The sequence below is a fragment of the Macaca mulatta genome, chromosome 2, assembly GCF_049350105.2.
Source record: "Macaca mulatta isolate MMU2019108-1 chromosome 2, T2T-MMU8v2.0, whole genome shotgun sequence".
Taxonomy (NCBI): domain Eukaryota; kingdom Metazoa; phylum Chordata; class Mammalia; order Primates; family Cercopithecidae; genus Macaca; species Macaca mulatta.
In genome coordinates this window covers 191,364,670-191,387,305 of record NC_133407.1, presented here as the reverse complement: position 1 = coordinate 191,387,305, position 22,636 = coordinate 191,364,670, and the positions used below count along the sequence as shown (strand labels likewise).

Genomic DNA, 22,636 nt, shown 5'->3' with positions numbered 1-22,636 from the left:
TGTAATAAAAGTTGTAATTTTGATGGGAATTATTTTTCATATGCATTCCAGAATATAAATCAAGTGAATCTGTGTCTCTGTTACAAAAATAGAAGTAGAAAAAGAACAGAAAATAAGTGAGAAACAAAATCAGAAAAAGAGCTTGTCTTTCTACTAATAGCAATATCCTTTAAAATGACAGGGTGTAAATTAAACAGGAATCTGACTTGGAATTCCGGTTGAACGTCAATAAAATTTGAATTAACAGATGTGTTCTGTTTTACAGGTGCCTGATGAAAATATTTCAGAAAGACCTATCAATCAAGCAGTAGTGTGAAAAAAACACTATAAGAAAATGCATCATCAGTTTGCTATTTCCCTGATGGCCTTAATTTTAGAGTGGTCTCGGATTACTAAAGATAAAGACGAAGCACATTTTCTAGAATGAACTCACAGAGATGTGCTGGCTTAGACTCCAAAAGGGTTATTATAAAACTCCCAAAGTACCAGTTTTCCAGAAAACCACATTTTAAAGTTTATGATGATTAATAGCAGCAGCATGTTCAGTTTCGCTTATATGAGAAACATGTTTAGGCAACTAGTCAGAAAACCAGCGATGGCCTTACAGAAAGGGAAAAGTTAACACATTATTAAAAAGTGTGTGTGGGGAGGGGGGCTGGTTTACAAGAATAAACCATTTAAAGTATTTTATTCTACAAATGGGGTTTGTTTTCTTGTCATACATAATCAGATTATGTCCCCTCCCTTCTGGTCAAACATGTTGAAGGAACCGCTGCTGTTTGGTTTGTGATGATTTAGAAACTTATACATTAACATACCACAGTGCTATCAATTAAAGATTGTAACTGGTTTCCAGATGATTAATTAAGTCAAAGTTCAATGAATGGCACGCCAGCATTGAAAATTAAGAAATTAAAAAAAACCACAGTGCTTTGCTAATAAGCTCTTGATGGAACCTCCCACTAACCACTTTTGTGGTATAAATTAGTTACATTTAAAGGGCAGCAGTGTCAATAAAATAGGGAAAAAAACCCATCAGTAACTCTGGGGAGAGATGAAAGGAATCTAAGACTTTACAGGCTTTGTAGTTGAAGGAAAACACTGAATTGCAAATTATTCAATGTGAATAATGGTAAAAGCACACTGGGATATTTCTGTTTGTATATATGTTGGGACATTGCTTGATGATTCATAATAAGGTCCTTTAGACATTAATATGAGTTATCTAAGTACAGTCCTATTAAAATAACTGGCTCAAAAAATCAGCTAAGAATCAGGTTGAGAATTCATTCATTTTATTCTATTAGGAGAGGTAATTCCAAAATAAGCCATACTACTCCTGTTTTTTAATTCATTAGTGATGACTCTGGTCTGAATAGTAATTTTTATATGTAAAAGGCAGTAGTTACACAAAACATTTGCACAACACAATAAGAGATACATTCATGCATTGTTTTCCTTAGTGGTAAGTTATTTTCCTAAGAAAATTTTAACTTAAAGTGTTAACAAAATAAATATTTTAAAAAATACTCTCTCAGATGTTTTCCATTTGTCCATTATGGAAAGGAAGATACTTAAAGACTTCCTTTTACCTAATAGTGTGTGAATCTAAAACAGGGATAAAAATAACAAAAAGGCAAACTGTTTCAAAACGGATCTCCTAATGTCCCAATGTCAAATATTCCAGTTATTCTAAATAACAAAATCTTTGTTCAAGGCAGATAATCTCATCAGACCCTATTATTAGAGCTTCTTCAATGAGGCTATTATGGAAGTGGGGAATTTCTTCCAGGTAGCATCCATATTTTATTAGGATTTCCAGATCATGATAGATCAGATGATTTTTTTTAAATTTCCCGGTTTTATTCATTTATCATCAGCATTCACTACTATGCAATGATGGTCATAAGTCCATTCCAAATTTAAATTTGTTTCTGTTATGTAGCCTACATTAGGCTGTGGAATTTACATTTAGGTAACTAAACACAGCTCATAATTCAAGTCTTTTCTTTAAGGTCAGCTAAAAAAATGTTTTCTGTATTTCTTGATACTAAAAATGTAATGATTTTTATTTTAGTTCATTCTAAAAGTATGTCTTGTAATAAAAAGTCTGTTTGGAAACTGGTTCATTTGGACAGTGAAGTCTTTTGAAATATTTCTGCTTTGTACATTTTCCAGAAGTTTAATATTTTATCACATTTTTCACAAGTTGTAACAACTGATATAAATCCATGCCCACAAAGTATTCCATTTTCATTACTTCCATTGTTCATGCAAAGATGTTCCAAATATATTCCATTTGTTATTTGTCTTTAATTTGAGGTTTATTTCTACTTTTGTGTTGCTAAGAGAAAATTATTTCTGAAAGACTGAGATCAAACTGGTTTATATATAACTAAATCAAGGAATGTTTTATAAACTTCTATTTGACCACCCTGTCTTAACCTCGGTTTATATATTTCTCAAATAGCTAGTGAAAGAATGTGTTCATTTTATTATGTCTGTCTTTTAGCACATAAACCTACATCATTTTGCTTTTATAGGGTGCATACACTTCCAACAGTTCTAATTTGAGCTTCAGAAGAAAAGGAAGCTTGCTTCTTATTCCTCAGATTCTTTTCTTCTGTTTTGAGGATGTATTCATCCTACATGGACCAAGTTTCAAATCTTCATTTTTAAATAAAAATTTCCTCCAAAAAATTAAATGTTAAATTTCTGCTGTGTGTCAGTAAGGTCAAGAAAATAGCAAATCTGAATTTTTGCTGCTCAGATATTATGGAGGAGGTAAAAAGGGTAATCTCCATGGACAAGGACACTGGTACTTTGGGCTTTAGCCATATTCATTTTTTTAAAACCACCAATTATATAATACTTAAATAATTTATATCATTGAACTTGTGATTCTTTTCAAATCACACTGAAGGTTCAGCCGTACTCCTTTCATGTTTGGTTTAATACTTATGTATGGATGAAAAACCTAAAAGGGATGATAGTGTTTATTTTTTAATTTATTTGGTACTGTAAAACACCTTTTCAGAATGAGTAAATGCTGCATATGCATTTTGGAATTGTTAATATGTGAAAGATATTACAGATTCAGCAAGAAAGGAAATTTGTGCTTCCTTGTTGAATGTTAAATTATTTTACTTTGCATTTTATAAGAGTACAAATTAAAACTGAGCCATTGAACTGCAATAAATCAACAATAGTGTCTCATTTCAAGAAATTTTTTGTACTGTACATAGATTTGTTCAATAAAACGTTGTCCTTGTTGGTAATCAAGTGTTCAATTTTATGTAGTACATTGCTTTCAAAAGGAATTAGACTTATATAAGGTATATATTAAATGAAAATGTCAATTATGTCTTATAAAGGAATGGCATATTTCAGTTAGTATCATTACCATATTTGGATTGAGTGATTTTTTAAAAACATAATATAGAAAATAGAAATATCTAAAATTTTACACAAAATAGGCATTTTTGGACATTTTAACGAATGCCTATATGGAGGAATAAAAGTTGATAGAATTCTGTTTCACCAAAGTCACTTCAGGTAAGTGGGTTCAGTGTGATACAGTACTTTCTGCAAACTTAGTAGGTGTCGGAACTCTCCAAAGGCAAGACAGTAGATAAATTTGTCTACATTGGTAATTCTTCAAAAATGAAGAGCTTCTGGTGGAACTTAAAAAAAACAAAGACTGAAATCATTTTGAAATATTACAATATAAATGATGATGAAAATTATTTCCTAGGAAAGAATTTCACTGGGGAAACAAACGTTTTAAAGTCAGTAAGCTGTAACCCAAAGTGATGTCCTTGAGCATGAGGGCTCCTACTTTTTTGGTTCGCTAACAAAGGAAAACCCTCTAAACTATTTGTTATAACTTGCAATTGGAAAAAATGGGGCTTTAAGTAGGAAAAAAACCTTTCTGATGTGATGAGATCACACTGCAAATGATAAATGGGATAAAATGATTTGTGCAACTTACAAGCATTATGCCTTGAAACACTATGAGAGTGTTATTGAAACATTCTAGAGCTGAGATCTAAAATTATCAGTCTGATTTATGGTCATATGATCTTAGACTCAATATATTCCATATTCAAAATAATGAAGGTATTGAGGTATTTGGACAAAGTTATTGGGGTTTCGATAACTTCATTTTCCTTTTCTGAAATTTGAGGAATTCTGGGAAGCATCTACTACTAAATAGGCTTCCAAGATAACCAAATTCAGCTGATTTTCATAGCATAATGTCTGTACTGATTTTAAGAATCAACTGATAAAACAGGGACAGATGTTTTAACTGTACATCAAGATTTGAAATAGAGTCAATCCACTAATACTTGGAATAAAAATTGTAAATGATAGAAAGTTTCATGCCTTATTGATGGGTACTGCACAGCGGGGGAAGAAATGGCTTGTTGATATATGCTACCTCTAATTGTACAACTCAAGGTTAAATATGAACACTGCTCTGTAGACACCAAAGTTCAGAAAGGTTAACCTGGTTAAAATCACACAGCTAATAAATGCAGAGGGTGACTGAAAAATCAGATGGGTCCCAAAACCATGTTTCCATTGTGCCACACACTTTTCCCTACAAATGTAGAGCATGAGTGGATCTAATAATCCAACTCAGGTCAGATTTGCCTGAGGATCAGTGATTTCAGAGTCAAAGGATGAAGCCTGGTAGAGAGATATCTGGTTGATGTAGTAGTATCTTCTAGCAGTGATTCTTATGTGGTTTCTAGAGCAGCAGAATCAGCATCACCTGGAAATTTGTTAGAAATGCTAAATTGTGGTCAGGTTGGAGGCCATCTGGCGTAACAAATCCTCCAGGTGATTCTGATACAAGCTAAGGTTTGACAATCACAGATCTAAAGCAATAAGGTTCTTTGTATTTCCCTAGAAGATAAACTTTCCCCTTAAATTTATAGAACCTTCTCAAAAATTAGTTTCCAAGACATTTAAAGAAGTCCCCTATTACTAGGTACTTAAACTGTTGGGTGAATGGATACTTTAGTAGTAAGATCTAATATCCCAAACCACTCTAATGGGGAGAGTTTTTTGTTTTTTGCTCAAGTTGTATTCAGTAAATGAAACTACCAGAACAGAATTTAATGGAAACAGTGCAAAGAGGTGTGGGGATCAGTTACACTCAAATTCTAGCACACTAGTTTTATCGTTGTGGAGAGCTGTACATCTCATTGATACAGAATTTTGCTAAGTTTCTCTTCATGTTAGGTATGGCTCCTGTACCCTGTCTTTGGCTCCAGTCATATTTAAAACCTCCATCTACCCTCATCATGTTATTTTAGTCCATGCATTTTTCACTACTATTCCCTTTACTGGTTGTTCACCTTTTTCCCTGTCCCATCTCTCATTCTTTGATTTAATCCTTCCTAAGCATAACCACTTTGTCAGAAAGCCAGGTCTCTTGATTACTCCCCTAGCATTCCTCCTCTCAATACATGGCAACTAGTTGCCCGAACCAAAACCTTCTAATCATCCCTGACTCTATCATGCCCTTCACTCTAATTCAAGCCACCATTTTCTCTAACCTGGACTATTTTAATAGTCTCCTAACTGGGTTCCCTGCTTCTACCCTTACCCTCCCTTCAGTCTTCACACCAGCAGCCAAAGTAATCCTGTTCTGAGACAAGTCAGATAATGACATTCCTGTTTAAAACCTGCCAGTGCCTTCAAAGCTCATTCATTTATTCAACAAATATTCATTGGATACCTACCGTATGCTGGCCTCTGTAACAGGCAATGAAAAACAAATCCTTGCCTCACAGAGCTCATATTCTATTGGGGGACAACAAACATACAGTATGAGTGCTATGCAGAAAAATAAAGTGGGTAGGAAATGCATAAGTAAGCATGGTGTTGGTGGTGATTTTAAGCAAGATGATGAGGTAAGGCCTCTGATAAGGTGACTTTTGAGCAGGAACCTGACTAAAGTAGAGGAAAGAGTCATTCAGATATCCAAGGTAAGAATATGCCAGTGGCAAGAGCAAAGGCTTTGAGGCAAGAACCTGTGGCAAGTTGAAGGAACAGATGATAAGAGAACCACTGACTAGTCTGGAGAGATTGACAGAATAATGAGAAAGAGATAAAACATGAAAGCTGAAGTCCATAGAATGGTCTACAAGGTTCTAGACCTACACTATCCAAGACAGTAGTCACTAGCCACGTGTGGCTATTAAAAGTTAAATTCAAATAAAACTTAAAATTCAGTTCCTTAGTTGCACTAAACACAAGAAGCTCAAGAGCCACGTGCCTGATAGTTACTGTATTGGATAGTAAAAAGAACACTGTCATCATCTCGAAAAGCATCTTGACAGGTTTTATATCAGTGGCTCTTAATTGTGGGTGATTTTGCCCTGCAGGGGACATGTAACAACGTCTGGAGGTAATTTTGGTTGGCGCAGAGAGGGAAGGAGGTGCTACTGGCACCTAGTGGGTAGAGGATGGGGATGCGTTAAGCATCCTACAATGCACAGGACAATCCCCTGGACAAAAGATTATCCTGCCCAAAATGTCAACAGTTCTATGATCAAGAAACCCTGTGTTAGATCAGTCTTGACTGCAACTCTAACCACCTTGCTCATTGCCTCCTCTTGCTCAAACGGGCTCCAGTCTCCTGGACTCCTTCCTCGAAATCTCTTGCTTCTTCCTGACATGCTTCTCCTGCGGTTCACTCACTTTCTTGTGATCTTCAAAGGCACTTAAATAAGTTTTCCTTTCAACTTGTATAAAATACTAACATCCTCTCCCATCCCTGTCTTCTGGATTTATTTTTTTCCATAGCATCTCGTGGCCGACTATATAGTTTCTTACATGTTTACTGTCTATTTCCTTCCACCAAAATGCAAGCATTGTTTTTTGCCCTAGTACAAAGAACAATAACTGGCAAGTAGGTGCTCAACTATAATACATTTTTAATGAACGAATGAAGTAAGTTGGACATGCCCTCCACGTGGTCCCACACCAACATATTTTAGCACTTATCTTGTCATCTCTTTACTAACAACACTCCCAAAAGCTCCTTGAAGAAAGGTCAGGGTCACGTCTCTGAACCTTCAATAGTAGCAGGCATTCATTAATACTTAATTTAAAATATGAAGAATTGCTGTGTTGAGCAAATGGTACCCCAAATAACATCCACTGACAATTTCACCATATTTTGAATGCCTTGTTTTAAAGACTACATGTACACTATATGACTGATATTTAGCTATTATTTATGAGACAGGGTCTCGCTCTGTCACCCAGGTTGGGGTGCAGTGAGTGTGGCGTGATCTCAGCTAACTGCAACTTCTGCCTCCAGAGTTCAAGCGATTCTTCTGCCTCAGCCTCCGAGCAGCTGCGATTACAGGCGTCTGCCACCATGCCAGGCTAATTTTTTGTATTTTTAGTGAAGACGGGGTTTCTTTATGTTGGCCAGGCTGGTCTCGAACTCCTGGCCCCTTGTGATCTGTCCGCCTCAGCCTCCCAAAGTGCTGGGATTACAGGCGTGAGCCACCGCGCCTGGTCAATCCTAATTTTCATATGTAAAAATGTATTTTAAAGTTAAATTTGCTCGCCAGGATCTGCAGATGTGTACATTTCAGCTACTAAATGGCAATACCCCAATTAAATGTCAACTGATCAAAAACAGGCCTTAAAAATGGAAAGAGAAAAAGGCAAGTGACAATTTAGTCCGATTCCTGTTTAGCAGAGCATGACTATTTCTCTCGTCAATATGTGTTGCTACCATGCCAATACTAATATCAGCTCTTTAGTAAGAGCCACGCACTGTTCACCCCGCCCCCACAACCCCAAGAGGTAGGCATCTCCACTAGATCCACTTCCATAGGACACTGAAGGGGAAAAGGCTACGGAGCTTGCTTACAGTCTGAGTAAATGGCGGAGTAAAACCCTGGCAATCTGGCGTCCAGAACCCCCAACCTTAAATTGCGCGCGACATCGCCTCTTCTAAGGCCGAGCCGCCAACAAGGGAAATGGAGGCAAGAAACTGTCCCGGCGTGTTTGAGAGGAAAGTCCGCTGGAAGACGGCCAGGCACAGTGGATTATCTCTTTTTAACTTTTCATACTATAATGTTAAACAAAACTAAATTATTTTAGTTTACTTAATTTAAGGAATCAAACTACCGGCTCACCCAACTCAGAAGTGGCCGCAGAAGACATTCAAGCGCTCCCGGGGGCCCGGCCCGCGGGCGGGGAGGAGCCGCCTCCATTGGACGGCCCCGCGGCATCACGGGAGCTCGCGGTGCACCCGGCTTGCCGGCTGCTTTCTACGCACCTGCACCTGCGCAGCCCTCCAAGGCGCTCTTTTGGAGGAGGGACTTCTGTTTCGGAGGAGGGACTTCTCTTTCGGTAACCAGCTCCCTTGCTGAAAGTGTATGTTCTCCATATAAACCCGGCACTTCCCTTAATTGAGATACGTGGGACTTCACTCCGTCCCCAGCCCGGAACCACAAGTGGGAGCACTTTGTTTCCTGATTGACCTCTTTGGCGAGTACTTCCGCCCAGGGGCCTGGAATACTCGAGGCCCTTCGACGGCGAACAACAAGAAAGGCACTTCCGGTGCCTGTTGCCAGGCGCGGGCCCAGTGGGCCGTAGGGGCGACGTTTTTGCCGTCGTCTTTACCCCCAGCCCCGGGGGTGGAGATGTCGGGACTCAGCTTTTCAGAGATGGAGGGCTGCCGTAACCTACTTGGCCTACTGGACAACGACGAGATCATGGCCCTATGCGACACCGTCACCAACCGCCTCGTGCAGCCTGAAGACCGCCAAGGTAAGGGCGGACCCTTCCCCTAGGAGGCTGCCGCCCCTCCCCTGGCCTCACGCCTACCCCGCTTAGGCAGAATCCTCGGGAATCTGGGCCGCCGCGGCGGATCCATGGCTCTGCAGCTACTACCCAGACTTGAGCTGCCGGGTCAAGGGAGGGAGGTGGTGGTGGTGATGATGGCGCGGCTTCCAGGTTTTATCCATTCAGTATTATGGGCAGCGCTTGTTGATTCAAGGATTCGGAATAAGTCATTAGTAATTTTAAAAATTTTTCTGGGGAGCCAGAATGTTTTGCATTTTCAGTTCCGATCAGCTGAAGAGAGTCAGCTGCCGCTCGGGCTTTTTTCTTCAAGTTTGAGTGGGAGGAGGTTGGCAAACATTTTCTATGTCTCTGGTAAAAAGCAGCTACTGTAATTAAATGGCAGACACCTTGAATCCACGTCTCTTTTTGGAGGCAAAATTTTTCAGAGCTAAATTTTCGTACTGGGAATACATACAAGCGAGCTAAATACATATTCCGGTGGATTTTTAAGGGCTATTAGTGAGAAGCCTGATTGTGACTAGTCCATGTAAAAATGTAAAGCGTTTGTTCATTTTGTGTGTCGGGTAGCTAGTTTTATTTTAAATTTGCTGAATTTTACTTCAAAACGTGAAAAATTCCAGATTCCCATATTAGTATACGATTATCTTTAAAAGATTCTGCCCTTTTAAAACTGGGTTTTTCTGCTTAAGTCGGATTTCATTTTTGGCATTGAAGAAAGTCATTTATCACTTTGAGCCATGGACACTAAAAGAGGAAATTCCAAAGAATTAAGACCTAAAATAGCTTTAGACTTACATGGTTCTTCAGTGTTTGTCTTACATGCCTTCACCTTCTTACAGTCATGGTGAGTGTGAATTTAAAATTATAATGGATAAAATGCTGCATTTAATTGATAGGGTATCTAAAAGCAAATAGGAAAAAAATTCCCAGTGCAAAAACGTTTAAATGACTTGAAGAAACATTGTTGGGGGGTGGGGGGGGAATAACATTTAAGCATATGAAAGTATACTCAGCGTCTTTAGAAACTAATGAAATGAAAACCAGAAACAGAAGTTGTCTTTTCTGTGTACCAGCTTGGAAAAAAAAATTAAAAATATAAAGTATAAACTTCAAGTGTTCATGATCAGGTGAAGCAACTCGTTGACAACTAGTGAAGGAGTGTAAGTTAAAACTACCACTTTGAAGAACAGATTTGACATCTCCTAAAATGGCAGATTAGACACATACTCGAGACCGACCTAGTCTTCTCAAACTTGAATATGCTTTTGAATCTCTCAGGGATCTTGTTAAAATGCAGGTTCTGATTCGTTAGTTTTAGGGGACGCCCAGAAATTCTGCTTCTGACAAGCTCCAGGTTGATGCTCATACTGCTTGCCCCTTTGGGCACTGGGAGATACATATGAGAATTTCAAAGTAACAGCGTTTGTAATTGGACACAGAATAGAAGTCTGTAAACAGAAGAATAGCTAGATACCTTGTGTACAGTCGTATAACTAATTATGATATAGCAGTGAAAATGAGCTAGCTATGTGTATCAGATTACTCCAGAAAATATTAAGTGAAAAGCTGATTATAGAAAACTATATACCGTATATGGATGGATTGAATTTATAGCACAATTTAAAATATACCAAACCAAATATAGTTCAGGGATATATACTTATGCTGTACAGCTATAAAAAAATGGGAAGTTTTAAAGCAACATTTAGTATAGTAGCTACTCTGAGGTGGATGAGAAGAAAGAGGAATAGCATTAGGGAAGAGACGAAATGAGGGCCTCAAAGATAGTACTATTTCTTGCGTCCTAAGTTAGGAGGTATGCATATGGAAGTTCGTCTTATTGCCATTCTGTATGATTCCCACGTGTCAGAAATATTCTTTGGTCTGTGTTTAATATAAATATTTTAAAATAGAAGTCGGCCAGGCATAGTGGCTCACGCCTGTAATCCCAGCACTTTGGGAGGCCGAGGCAGGTGGATCATCTGAGGTCAAGAGTTCGAGACCAGCCTGGCCAACATGGTGAAACCCTGTCTCTACTAAAAATACAAAAATTAGCTGGGTGTGGTGGCACGCACCTGTAACCCCTTGGGAGACTGAGGCAGGAGAATCCCTTGAACCCAGGAGGTGGAGGTTGCAGTCAGCCAAGATCGCGCCAGTGCAGTCCAGGCTGGGTGACAGAGCGAGACTCCGTCTCAAAAGAATAAAAATTAAAATAAAAAGTATAAAAATATAAGCCCTGGTTCTCCACTTTCTAGAAATACAATAATTGGGCCAGATGTGGTGGATCACGCCTGTAATCCCAGTACTTTAGGAGGCCAAGGCAGGCAGATCACGAGGTCAGGACACGAGGCAGATCACGAGGTCAGAGACCATCCTTGCTAACATGGTGAAACCTAGTCTCTACTAAAAAAAAAATACAAAAAAATTTAGCTGGGTGTGGTGTCGGGCGCCTGTAGTCCCAGCTACTCAGGAGCCTGGGACAGGAGAATGACGTGAACCTGGGAGGCAGAGCTTGCAGTGAGCCAAGATCGCACCACTGCACGCCAGCTTGGGCGTCGGAGAAAGACTCGTCTCAAAAATAATAATAATAATAATTGATACCTAATATGGCCTCAACTTTCATTATCTGTAGAGGAGATAGGACTAAAATTCCTTGACATCTAAAATATTGTTGTAATTGTCCCTATTTTTAGAGGTTGTACATGAATTTAGGACTGTTGGCCTTATTAGAAAAAAATGTTTTTTCTGGCTTGAATGTTTTCTTAAAATGCAATTCTTTAAGAGAAAATGCTAAACTTTCACTGTCACTTATGGGAAGTGAAAAGAAGAGATTTTAGGTAAGGGAAGTTTAAGGCATAAAGACATTAAAAGAAAACTGACAATGGACTTCCTATTTTTTTAAAGTGGTGGCTATCATGCAACAGCAGTAATATTGTGAAAATAGCTTATAAATATTATTTAATAGAGTTTCTACTGACCTGGCACAAATTTGTAAGTGCCTCATGATTTTTTATTAATCTTCGCAATTTCTTTCTAGATGCTGTTCGTGCGATATTAGTGTACAGCCAAAGTGCAGAAGAACTTCTAAGGCGTAGAAAAGTCCACCGAGAAGTTATATTTAAGTACTTGGCAACACAGGGGATTATTATACCTCCAGCTACTGAAAAACACAATCTTATTCAGCATGCGAAAGATTACTGGCAAAAGCAATCACAACTGAAATTGAAGGAAACGCCAGAGCCAGTTACAAAGACAGAGAACATCCAACTCTTTCAACAGGTAAAATAAATCTTAGAGTTCTTTTCTGAACCTTTGTTCTGTCTGAAACTTTGTTGATAATCCTAAATCTTGGGGAACATGGTTAATAATGTTTGTGGGGTTTTTTTATTTTTATTTTTTAAGAGATTCTTGCTCTGTTGCCCAGGCTGGAGTGCAGTGGTATAATCGTAGCTCACTGCAGCCTAGAATTTCTGGGCTCAAGTGATCCACTCCCTCTGCCTCCTGAGTAGCTAGGGCTACAGGCATGTACCACCATGCCTGGCTAATTTTTAAAATACTTTGTAGGGATAGGGTCTCAACTATGTTGCCCAGGCTGTTCTTGAACTCCTGGCCTCAAGTGGTCCTCCCACCTCGGCTGGTATTACAGGCAAGAGCCACCATGCTTAGCCTATTTTATTTATATTTTGTAATTTTAACTTTGTTTCATATCCTATCAATCCCGAAGGAAGAGACCAGTAAAGCAACTAAAAGAAAAAATGTTTCTGACATATCGTGATATGTATGTAATCATCTATTGATATGTGAGAGAAAAAGTATTTTTCAATATCAGCATCATCAAATGAGGACTATTGGATTTTTAGAGAGTAAACTGCAAGGTTAATTTTTTTTTTTTTTTCAGCGAAATACTGTTCATTTAAAAAAGGACTGCTGATACATGCAACAATCTGTATGAATCTCAAAAACATTAAGTAGAGCAAAACAAGCCAGACATAACATACTATCTAATTACTTGTATATTAAAGCCACTTCCAGGCAAAGCTAGCATTTGATGGTAGATACCAGAGCAGTGGCTGCTTTGAGTGAGGGCGGGGAATTCAAAGTGAATGGAAAAGGGGCCTGAGGAAATGTTCTGGGGTGATTGAAATGTTTTGTATTTTGATCTAGATGATGGTTATGTAGCTGCATACGTTTTTCAACATTCCTCATGCTGTGTGTTTAGATTTGTGATTTTACTATATGTAAATTAATTCCTTAATAAAATACTATTATAAAATAAGCTGTAAATTAAATGAAATTAACTTCAAGTTTATATTGAGTTTATATGTTTCCATTGAACAATCACTAGTGCTGGTTAAAAGTGGCTTATCGACTTACTCATTTCATTTCTTTTTTTTTTTCCTCAAATATTACTGATTTGTTTATATGCAAATACCTATTTTTTTATATATCTTCACTTTTTTTTTTTTAATTATACTTTAAGTTCTAGGGTACATGTGCACAACGTGCAGGTTTGTTACATATGTATACATATGCCATGTTGGTGTGCTGCACCCATTAACTCGTCATTTACATTAGGTATATCTCCTAATGCTGTCCCTCCCCTCTCCCCCCTCCCCACAATAGACCCCGGTGTGTGATGTTCCCCTTCCTGTGTCCAAGTGATCTCATTGTTCAGTTCCCACCTGTGAGTGAGAACATGCGGTGTTTGGTTTTCTGTTCTTGCGATAGTTTGCTGAGAATGATGGTTTCCAGCTGCATCCATATCCCTACAAAGGACACAAACTCATCCTTTTTTATGGCTGCATAATATTCCATGGTGTATATGTGCCACATTTTCTTAATCCAGTCTGTCACAGATGGACATTTGGGTTGATTCCAAGTCTTTGCTATTGTGAATAGTGCCACAATAAACATACGTGTGCATGTGTCTTTATAGCAGCATGCCTTATAATCCTTTGGGTATATCCCCAGTAATGGGATGGCTGGGTCAAATGGTATTTCTAGTTCTAGATCCTTGAGAAATCGCCACACTGTTTTCCACAATAGTTGAACTAGTTTACAATCCCACCAACAGTGTAAAAGTGTTCCTATTTCTCCACTTCCTCTCCAGCACCTGTTGTTTCCTGATTTTTTAATGATTGCCATTCTAACTGGTGTGAGATGGTATCTCATTGTGGTTTTGATTTGCATTTCTCTGATGGCCAGTGATGATGAGCATTTTTTCATGTGTCTGTTGGCTGTATGAATGTCTTCTTTTGAGAAATGTCTGTTCATATCCTTTGCCCACTTTTTGATGGGGTTGTTTTTTTCTTGCAAATTTGATTGAGTTCTTTGTAGGTTCTGGATATTAGCCATTTGTCAGATGAGTAGATTGCAAAAATTTTCTCCCATTCTGTAGGTTGCCTGTTCACTCTGATAGCAATTTCTTTTGCCGTGCAGAAGCTCTTTAATTTAATGAGATCCCATTTGTCAATTTTGGCTTTTGTTGCCGTTGCTTTTGGTGTTTTAGACATGAAGTCCTTGCCCATGCCTATGTCCTGAATGGTATTACCTAGGTTTTCTTCTAGGGTTTTTATGGTTTTAGGTCTAATGCAAGGTTAATTTTAACTTTAGCTCTGTGTAATTTTTTTTCACTTTAGAAGAATTTTATTGCAAATTCTTTCTCACTTTGTTTTTGGTATTGCAAAAATGTCATGAAAACAACCTAAAATTTTACTGTAAAATTTTTTTTTTTTTTTTTTTTTTTTTAGGTTCCAGGGTATGTGTGCAGGTTTGTTAGACAGGTAAACATGTGCCATGGTGTTTTGCTGCACCTGTCAACCTATCACCTAGGTGTGAAGCCCAGCATGCATTAGCTGTTTTTCTTGATGCCCCGCCCCTACATTGGAACCTAAATATTTTTTATGCTTTTTTTTTTTTTTAAGCTAGAAAAAGTTCTATTGTAGAAATTTTCTCCAGCGGACATTGGCTGTTTCTGTTCTTTGTATCTCCACTGTACATTTTAGATATTGCACAAATATTTAAGTGTTGCTTGAATTAACCTCTAGGTAATTTGCAGATTTTTAAACTACATACCACATTTTTTGAATTAATGAGGTTTCAGAGTGAGAAAGCTTTGCTTTCACATTAGGAAAGAATCTTCTAAGAGCTTTCTTACTTTATATACTGATAAGAGCATTGACTTTGAACTCATACAGATACAACTTCAAATTAGGGTCTGCCATATACTAGGTGAGTTAACTTAGGCAAATAACTTGACCTTTCTGAGCCTTGTTTTTTTAATCTATAAAATGATCATAATAATATCTATGTCCTAGGGCTTATTGTGAAGGTAGGAAGAAATAGCTCTTAAGTACCACACACAGTGCCCAGTATATTGAGTAGCAGGTGCTCAGTGAACCTAAGATCTCATACAGCTTGGTAAAGTAGTGTTGTGGAACATAGGGATGAATGAGATCTAGTCTATCAGGTAGATTTTCACAGTAACTTTTTTTTTTTTGAGACAAAGTCCGTCCTGTCACCCAGGTTGGAGTACAGTGGCACGATCTCAACTCACTGCAGCCTCCGCCCTCTGGGTTCAAGTGCTTCTCCTGCCTCAGCCTCCCGAGTAGCTGGAATTACCAGCATGCGCCGCTACACTCAGCTAATTTTTGTATTTTTAGTAGAGACGGGGTTTCACCATGTTGACCAGACTGGTCTTGAACTCCTGACCTCAAGTGATCTGCCTGCCTCGGCCTCCCAAAGTGCCGAGATTACAGGCATGAGCCACCGTGCCCAGCTTACTGTAACATTTTCTTTGAAAAAAGAAAAATAATAGAATAAAATTAATCCCAGTTATAGAAAATAACCTGTTTCAATCACCGTTAGAATATCTATTTAAAGACAAATGAAAATGCTTACTTATATCAAGTTTATGTAATTTATATGCAAAATGTGAACATCTTGAAGGTTTGGAGTGTCGCTCTGTTGCACGGGCTGGAATGCAGTGGTGCTATCTTGGCTCACTGCGACCTCCACCTCCCAAGTTCAAGTGATTCTCCTGCCTCAGCCTCCCGAGTAGCTGAGAATACAGGCACAGGCCACCATGCCCGGCTAACTTTTGTATTTTTAGTAGAGACGGGGTTTCACTATGTTGACCAGGCTGGTCTCGAACTCCTGACCTCGCCATCCACCTGCTTCAGCCTCCCAAAGTGCTGGGATTACAGGCATGAGCCACTGCACCCGCCCAGTTCATATTAATTTTTTTTTTTTACTAAACCTTACTCTCTTAGCTGAATTTTCAGCAATTTAAGCTGGAAATTTCTAAAATGATTTTTCTCCTTTTGAAAAAAGATTTTTTACTATGCATAATGGGTTCAGCAAGTTCACATATAGTTCATTTCTCTCTGGTGTAATGGGTGCATTCAAACTTTGAATAGGATAGATAGAAAAATAAATATGAAAGTTAAACCTTGGTGTTATTTTGTATTTATTTTATTTGTTTCAATCAGCAGGTGAAAGAAGATAAAAAAGCTGAAAAAGTTGATTTTCGTCGCCTAGGAGAAGAATTCTGTCATTGGTTCTTTGGACTCCTTAATTCTCAGAATCCTTTTCTGGGACCACCTCAACATGAATGGGGGCCACAGCACTTCTGGCATGATGTGAAGCTTAGGTTTTATTACAACACATCAGAACAAAATGTTACGGACTACTATGGAGCAGAAATCGTGAGCCTTCGTTTGCTGTCACTAGTAAAAGAAGAATTTCTTTTTCTCAGCCCCAACCTAGATTCACATGGACTGAAATGTGCATCTTCTCCTCATGGACTGGTTATGGTTGGAGTTGCTGGGACTGTCCATCGAGGAAACACTTGTTTGGGCATTTTTGAACAAATTTTTGGACTCATCCGCTGCCCTTTTGTGGAGAATACTTGGAAAATCAAATTTATCAACCTGAAAATTAGGGGAGAGAGTTCCCTTGCTCCTGGAACATTACCGAAACCAGCTGTTAAATTTGAACAAAGTGATCTAGAGGCCTTTTATAATGTAATCACTTTGTGTGGTACCAGCGAAGTACGACATAATGTAAAGCAGTTTTTGGATAGTGGAACTGGGGACCAAGTTTGATGTAGTGGAAATTAGACATTGCTTAACAAAAGAGAACTGGGTTTACCTGACCCTCTAAAGCACTAAGTACTGTCAGCCTGAAAAAATCTTCTGTACAGAAACTCTTCCAAATACTATATCAGTAATGTCTGAATTATTTCAGATGTGAAAATTGACATATTTTAGTTGAAATACCTTTCTGGACTACAGACTTACATATTATGTGAATACTTACTATTTCTACCCGAATTGCAGCAAATGTTCTGAAAGCTTAATGCAAATAAATCCGACTTTAGATCTGACAGCTAACTGTGTGCCTTAGAAACCAGGTAATATTTTCCTTTTACTTAGTGAATATTCTGCTAATATCTGCACTTTTCATGTGGGAAAGGATTAATAATGGTCCAGGCTTCCCCTCTTTAAGTTTCTTGTTTACTTTTGTCTAACTCTGGATAATTGTATTTTACAAATACATCTCACCATAGTATATTTTTAAAACTATTAAATATTTTAGATCAAAGGTCTCATTTTAGAAAATTTAACATTCTTTTTGCAAAAAAGTCCAATAATTTGAAAGTTTAAGAAAAACTTACTACCTCTTTAAATATTTGAGACATGTTTTTCAAAGTTATCAGCTATAGTCCAAGCTCAATATCTTTTGTAATCTGCACATTTTCCTTACTGTTTTTGGGCAATGATAAATGCTGTTCTCAAAACAGACTTTATTCTTACCTAGGCTTCAGCCAACAGTTTTATAGAGCTGTTATTGTAATATGATATAGAGGAAATATGCTGTTGAAATTTTAAAGGTATGTCCAGTTCCTAACTTTTAAACGAATTACTCTTCTTCCTCTTGGTTGATCTTGGCAGAGGTGACAAAAAAACCCAAAACAACCCCATGCATTTATAATGTGTGTTTACACATATACATAAGTATACATATACTCCCACATTATAGCTTAGAATGTTTAGTTTTTTACCTTTCTGTTACTAGGTTTGAGTTACATGGTTGAGTTGCCAAATTATTTACATGCTTTGAAGTTTAAATTCTTCATCACCTAGCAACTGTTTGCTGATCATGGATTTTCTTAGTTACTTTAATTTATAAAAGTACCATTTGGAAAAAAACTCAGTTGGAAAATGTGATGATGTATTCGTACATGTTACTTTTTCCTTTGCTATAATCATCTAGGGATACTGATAAGAATTTTGGAAATAGGAGGCTGAAAACTCATCCTTTTTGTTTTTTTAATGCTATGTCTCTTATGAGGAATACGAATTGGTATGTCCTAAAATAAGAATAAAGGAGGGAAATCCCTTTTGTCTGCTATAAGAATAGTGTATCATTCATATTTAATTTGTAGTTGTGTTGCTCTTAAAGTTTTAGGCATTTAACCAGAACAAAGAAAATTTTGTAACTGCTAGTTACACTATTATTGTAATATAATTAAGTATAAAGAAAAGAGTGTGCAAAATAATTTCCTCTCATGTTTTTATAAAGGTACACAATCAGGTCACAAATCCATCTTTATCCATCCTATACCTCTGCTTGAGTTTTGAAAACAGGGTTACCTTTTATTCCTTAGTTTGCAGTTTGAAATACCATTATAAAGTGTAATAGATAAACATCCTAAGTAAAGGATGAAATTAAAAACCATTCCTGTTGCCACAGATGCTCAAAAAGGGCAGGGATTTCCTCTAGGTACCTTTAGTATTGAACTTTTGAGTTCGTGTAAAGCGCAAATAAGGCTGCAATTTCTGCACATGGTTTTGATTCAACCTCAAAAATTTAAAATCCTTTTGATAGTCTTAAGATTCTTGAGGATTAATGCTATTTTATTTCATGTTTATTTCACAAATCCCTAGATGTGGGCACACTGTACAGCCTAATGTTGGAGTGAATGTGTTAATGAATGAGCGAAAAGCTACTTGTATACAAAAGGCTTTTCCGCTTCTGGAGTTTATCTTTGGTTCTTCTCATTAGTGTTACTTTTTCAGTCACGTAGTTTCTTTGAGTTTCATACTTGAATACGCAGAAACTTTTAAGCCCCCAAAATAACTCAGATTTGGGAGGAGAAAGATACTGACTTTAAAAGCCTAGGGTTAGTAACAGACCCTGAGATTCCTGAGGCTACCTGGAAAACATTACAGGGGAAGTGTGTGAAGAAACAGTATTTGGAGGAGAAAGACCTAGAGGAATTGAAATCTATTGGTGAAGCTTGAAGCTTGATCAGCCTTTTGTGAGAATAGCCAAAAACACACTGCCAGGATTGAACCCTACTTGTGCTATGACCCCATTAGTCTGTTCATGCCAGGGAATGGCGGAGAAAGAACCCTGTTGTAGTTCTCTGTTTTGATATACCCAACTGGTATTTGGAAAGTCTGGAGTCAGTCGTAAAGGAGAATACCATACACATAATTCATCATAATTGGGCGGTCAAACTGGGGAGACCGTCTGGCCCTTTACTTGCTGTAGGCTAATTTGCCATAGCCTAATAACAGGGCATACATAGTAAATACCCTTTTTTGTTAAAATTTTTTAAAAATTGTAATAGTTATGTTAGAATACTTTGTTAGAATCTAGAATGTGAAATAACGTACTTCATGTGTCTTCTTACCAAAAATACCAACGATAAGGGAAAAAGCCATCTCTAATTTATTAAATCAACTTGAAAATGGCAAACAAGATAGCAGATCAAGAAATGTTCTGGATTTTCAGAAAGGTCACGTTTTTATACTAAAAGAAGGTTAGTTACCTAGTACCAGTAAGAAATTGTAATCGTGTCTGAAAAAAGATTTAAAGAACAGTGGCTTAAAAGTACAAAACTGCGTTTTAACAAAATAGATCATATGGCTAAGCAGATCAAAAAAATGAATGCAAACCACACTGTAATGTTATCTTAGGATATCTCTGTTTTCACAAACTTAGATGACCTTTTCTTTCTGGGTTGTGGAAGTTGGTCATACAAGTTGAGTGCTGTGTTCTTTCTCAGGAAAAATGTTTACATGAATTTTTAGAGTTTTTACATATTTCATTGAGTCAACGGGTTTCACTAAAACATCCGTGCGTCTTATTCTCCATGTGTGGAAAATCCTGCCGTAATGATAATTACATTTCCCCCAGACGACTACTGTATTAGAAAGTGGAAATATTTATAAAAGATTTTGTGGTATTTGTAAGTCCTTAAGTTAGCTAAACCTTTTTTATGAGTGAAAGGATAATCTCTAGGAAATGTTAGTTTATGATAGTTGTAACTTGTGAATTTTGGTTTTCAGATATGGAGACAAAACCAACCAAAATACTGTCAAGTGGAATGTAAAAATATTAATTCAGAATTTATCTTATTTTGCCAAGATAAATTTAATGAAGAATAACATACTTTGGAGAAAGTGATAAAAACGTGAAAAAACATTTAGAAATGATTCTCCAGACCTTTACAAAAACTTTTCCTGAGAAATTATTTAGAAATAATTGTATATTGCTAATTCTGATGAAGGATTTTGAAAATAGGAATATTTTTTCTTCCAGGCCTGTCTATGTATGTGATCTCACCTTATACCTCTTCTTCCTGCCTCTCCCCTCACCCCCAAAATCCTATTCGTAACCTTTGTTATTTACCCAGTTTTGATGCAGATAGCACAGTGTCCATGTTAGGAAACTACACTTTCTGGATTGGGATTCTCTTCAAGTTTATTTGGCGTATATTTGTTGAGCATCTATTAATAAGTCACTGAATCAGATACAAGACAAAATAATACATCAGTAGATTATTTACATAAAGTTACATTGGATTCAGATCTCAGTCTCTGGGTTTAGGTTTCTCAAGGTTGAAACTTTTTTAGGCCCTTTGTCGAAGGATTCGGATCCTTTTATATGGTTTGGAAAATTTTTTAATTGAAATTTTAAATAGCCATATGACTCTAGCTAACCATGTAGTTTTTTTTTTTTTTTTTTTTTTTTTTTGAGACAGAGTCTCACTCTGTCACCTAGGCTGGAGTGCAGTGGCACAATCTCGGCTCACTGCAACCTCTGTCTCCCAGGTTCAAGCGATTCTCCTGCCTCAGCCTCCCGAGCAGCTGGGACTACAGGTGCGTGCCACCATGCTCAGCTAATTTTTTTTGTATTTTTAATAGAGACGGGGTTTTACCGTGTTAGCCAGGATGGTCTTGATTTCCTGACCTCGTGTTGCACCTGCCTTGGCCTCCCAAATTTCTGGGATTACGGGCGTGAGCCACCGTGCCCGGCGCCATATAGATGTTATCAATACAAAATACAGGACATTTTGACAGGCCACTTTATTTAGAATTGGAAACAAAAGTTTCCAAATTGAATGTGCTAAATGCTTTTAGCTTTATTTTTCTAGTCTGAACCTTTGCAGTAGCCTTTCAGTAAGATGTAAATATTGAAATTAATTGTAATATTTACTGTGGTATATAAAACCGGAAACTCCAGAACTACTTGTGTTAGTCATGAAATCACTGGCCTAGAGTTTGGTAGCTTCTAACTTCTAGTGCCAGTACTGCTAAATCTTTTTTTTTTTTTTTTTTTTGTGAGTCATTTGGTGAGGCTCTTGATTAGTCATTTTCACCTTCAGTTTGTAGATATGCAATTAGTTATACTTGAATTAATAAATTGAAGGATTGAAGGAAAAATCACCCACTGCCAACTCTTACTTGTCTGATTCAGTGTTTTCTGAACAAAAAATAACGGGAAAGACTTTTCCTTAAAACATTTAATTTGTAAGTTTGCATCTTTTCCATGTCTCATCTTTTACTATACTAATCATTTGTATTACACTTAATTCTCAAATTGTTACGTGTAAGTTACCTTTGCCTCCCCAAATTGTAAATTATTAGAACCGGTGATTCTTACTTATTTTGCAGTCTTCTTTTTCCCAGTGCCTTGCACAGCATAAGTCAAATTTGGGGTGCTTATTACATGCCAGTTACTATTCCATATACATTGCATGTATTTACTCATTCAGTCTTATGAACAACTGCATGACAGATGCAATTATCCCTCTTTTACCTGAAAACGGGATTGAGTAACTTCCTAGGCTATCCAAGTGTGTGATAAATACTGTGACTACACTGTATTTCCTCATATGTAGTAGGGTTTTGAGGAACACTTTTTGACTGATTATCTTCAATGTGAAGGTTTTCATTTGTTGGCATTTCTTTCCAAAACAAAGATTCCTTTAATCTATATTGCTTGTCTAAATACAGAGTAGGAGTATTAATTCATAGTGTATTCTACTTGTAATTATATCTAGAGTTGCTCATTTAGTGATTTAAAACATCCTGGAGAAAAATAGAGAATATTCATGTAAAACAATGTTTCATAAAGATAATTGGGTAACATATGTAACAATTTATATCGAATATCTTGAACTCACCACAATCTCTAGTCTTTTTCCCTTCCTGTTTATGACACCATTGTGCTTTTAGTGTCAGAGACAGTCTTTGTTTCATATGTTCAATTTCTTGCCACATTCGGATGTAGCATATCTGTAGTGTTTTCTGTTACAGCTACTGCTGCTGTTAGGTCCTCTTTACCTAACCTTTCACTAATTTTAATCTTATTTCTCTGCTTTAATATTGGTTGCCTATTTGTGATGTTAAAATTTTCTCGGAGTACAACTTTTATGTGCAGAACTTTCGGTGGCGTTGCATTACCTCCAAAATGAAATTTAGATATCATAATCTGC

The 22,636-nt window shown here is 37.2% G+C and overlaps 2 protein-coding genes and 1 long non-coding RNA gene across 10 annotated transcripts in view; 2 read left to right on the top strand and 1 right to left on the bottom strand.

Annotated features, from left to right (window-relative positions):
* ZNF654 (zinc finger protein 654) overlaps window positions 1–3,278 on the top strand; it is an 82,592-nt gene extending 79,314 nt beyond the window's left edge. For all 7 annotated transcript variants that reach the window (XM_077994312.1, XM_028844717.2, XM_028844714.2 and 4 more), the window contains one exon: window positions 266–3,278. In XM_077994312.1, coding sequence (XP_077850438.1) covers window positions 266–273 — 8 coding nt within the window. In that variant the 3' untranslated portion in view covers window positions 274–3,278. The remainder of the gene's footprint in view (window positions 1–265) is intronic.
* LOC106996063 (uncharacterized) overlaps window positions 1–8,513 on the bottom strand; it is a 69,764-nt gene extending 61,251 nt beyond the window's left edge. Inside the window, exon 1 of the long non-coding RNA XR_013414593.1 lies at window positions 8,315–8,513. This is a non-coding gene — a long non-coding RNA (uncharacterized LOC106996063). The remainder of the gene's footprint in view (window positions 1–8,314) is intronic.
* Window positions 8,514–8,580: 67 nt separating this feature from the next.
* On the top strand, window positions 8,581–18,261 carry C2H3orf38 (chromosome 2 C3orf38 homolog). Of its 2 annotated transcripts, none has more exons than XM_015128531.3 (3): window positions 8,581–8,808; window positions 11,882–12,123; window positions 16,338–18,261. In XM_015128531.3, the coding sequence occupies exons 1-3, from the start codon at window positions 8,682–8,684 to the stop codon at window positions 16,947–16,949; spliced, it is 981 nt and encodes a 326-aa protein (XP_014984017.1). In that variant the 5' UTR covers window positions 8,581–8,681; the 3' UTR covers window positions 16,950–18,261. The 2 variants fall into 2 exon arrangements, with proteins under 2 accessions (XP_014984017.1, NP_001177889.1); NM_001190960.1 differs by having other exon boundaries at window positions 8,676–8,808; window positions 16,335–16,949.
* The last annotated feature ends 4,375 nt before the right edge of the window (window positions 18,262–22,636 follow it).